Below are 1,340 nucleotides of genomic sequence, written 5' to 3'. Positions count from 1 at the left end.
TTCTACTTTCCCTCCAGCCCTGTGCATCTGGAACCATCTGAACCCTGCAGTGTAAAACTTGGGAACCAGGAGGACAAGTCAGGAGCAAGGGAGATGCCAAGCAGAAAATGATAAAGATTGTCACTAGTTAGAGAGGGGCCAAGAATAGGAACATCTGAGATGTGGATATTAATACAAATCTCCTCATTATACTTACTTGAATCAACAGAGTAACAGCCAATAAACTTCTGAATAGTACTTTTCAAATGCTAAAGAGATAATCATAGCTAATCTTTATTTAAGGTTTACCTAGTCCCCAACACTGCTCCAAACACTTAACCTTTATCTCAGCCAATCATTGCAACAACTGTAGGTACGGTTACCCTTCCTATTTTGTGTGTTTGTTTTTGTTTTTTTCAGTCAGAGTCTTGCTTTGTAGCACAAGATTAGCCGTGAATGTGCAGTAATCCTCCTACCTCAGCCTCCCAAGGGCTGGGATTACAGGGTTCACCACTATGCTGGGCCTGGGGGCTTGAATTCCACTCACAAGATAAATCCAGTTCTCTCAAAATACCTGCTAGATGTTGGTCCAATTTGGGTTTTCAGACTCACTTTGTTCTTCAGCAGTGTGTACGAAAATCTTTTTGATGATTTCCATTCTGTGGCATTTGCTTCCTTTGTAGAACTGCTCCTGGCTTTTTTATGAGTTGTTCCCTTTCTTAGCGTGACACCTACAGACAGGTGCAAACCATATCTGATTATAAAAGTTAAAAAAAGAATGTACTTTCCCACAGTTTTAGATTTTTCCCTTCTAGACTGCTTTGCTCCCTTTAGCAAAGGATCTGTGAAATAAAACTATAGTCTTGGTATGCAATAGGAGAGTGGGAAATCAGGTCATAAAAACTTCTAGTTTCTTTTTTATTTCTCTGGACAGAAATCTAATCATCATTACAATATGAACATTGCCTTGTGGCCCATCCCATAATTTTGCTTACGTTTCTCTAGGCAGTTGGAAGTAAACAAGCTTACTCTGCTTGCGGGCATATTCTACTGCTTTGGACGCGGTTAACATGGCCAAAGGGTGCATGGAGAGCTGGGGCAGCAGAGCGCGAGGAACCTGAAAGACAGTGAGCCTTTTAAAAGTGGGCCTCGCTTGGTGGGATTCATACCGCTAGTTCTGGCATTTGGCCTCTTTACTCAACCCAGACTCCTTGAGCATTAATGACGGTTCATCATCAAAGCACGTGAAATGTGGGCACACAGAAAGATCTCCCATACTGCCTTCTGCTGTTTTGCCTGTTTTTCCCCTTACTTACAATGCCCTTTTATTTTTTTTTTTTAATTTTCTTTTTAAAAAAGAA

The 1,340-nt window shown here is 41.0% G+C and overlaps 1 protein-coding gene across 2 annotated transcripts in view; it reads right to left on the bottom strand.

Annotated features, from left to right (window-relative positions):
• The window catches only part of CUNH2orf80 (chromosome unknown C2orf80 homolog), a 32,095-nt gene that overhangs the window by 3,463 nt on the left and 27,292 nt on the right, over positions 1-1,340 (bottom strand). The window contains exons 8-9 of one of the 2 annotated variants that reach the window (XM_004626720.2): positions 1,009-1,096; positions 592-710 (exon numbers count right to left, since the gene is read on the bottom strand). In XM_004626720.2, the coding sequence (XP_004626777.2) occupies positions 592-710; positions 1,009-1,096 (207 nt within the window). Of the gene's footprint in view, positions 1-591; positions 711-974; positions 1,097-1,340 lie in introns of those variants that run through there. The other variant, XM_023710146.1, reaches the window with a different exon arrangement.

The sequence above is a fragment of the Octodon degus genome, unplaced genomic scaffold (assembly GCF_000260255.1).
Source record: "Octodon degus isolate 3935 unplaced genomic scaffold, OctDeg1.0 scaffold00016, whole genome shotgun sequence".
In the NCBI taxonomy this organism is placed as follows: domain Eukaryota; kingdom Metazoa; phylum Chordata; class Mammalia; order Rodentia; family Octodontidae; genus Octodon; species Octodon degus.
The sequence above is the reverse complement of the archived record's forward strand: the minus strand, read 5'-3'. Positions and strand labels throughout refer to the sequence as shown.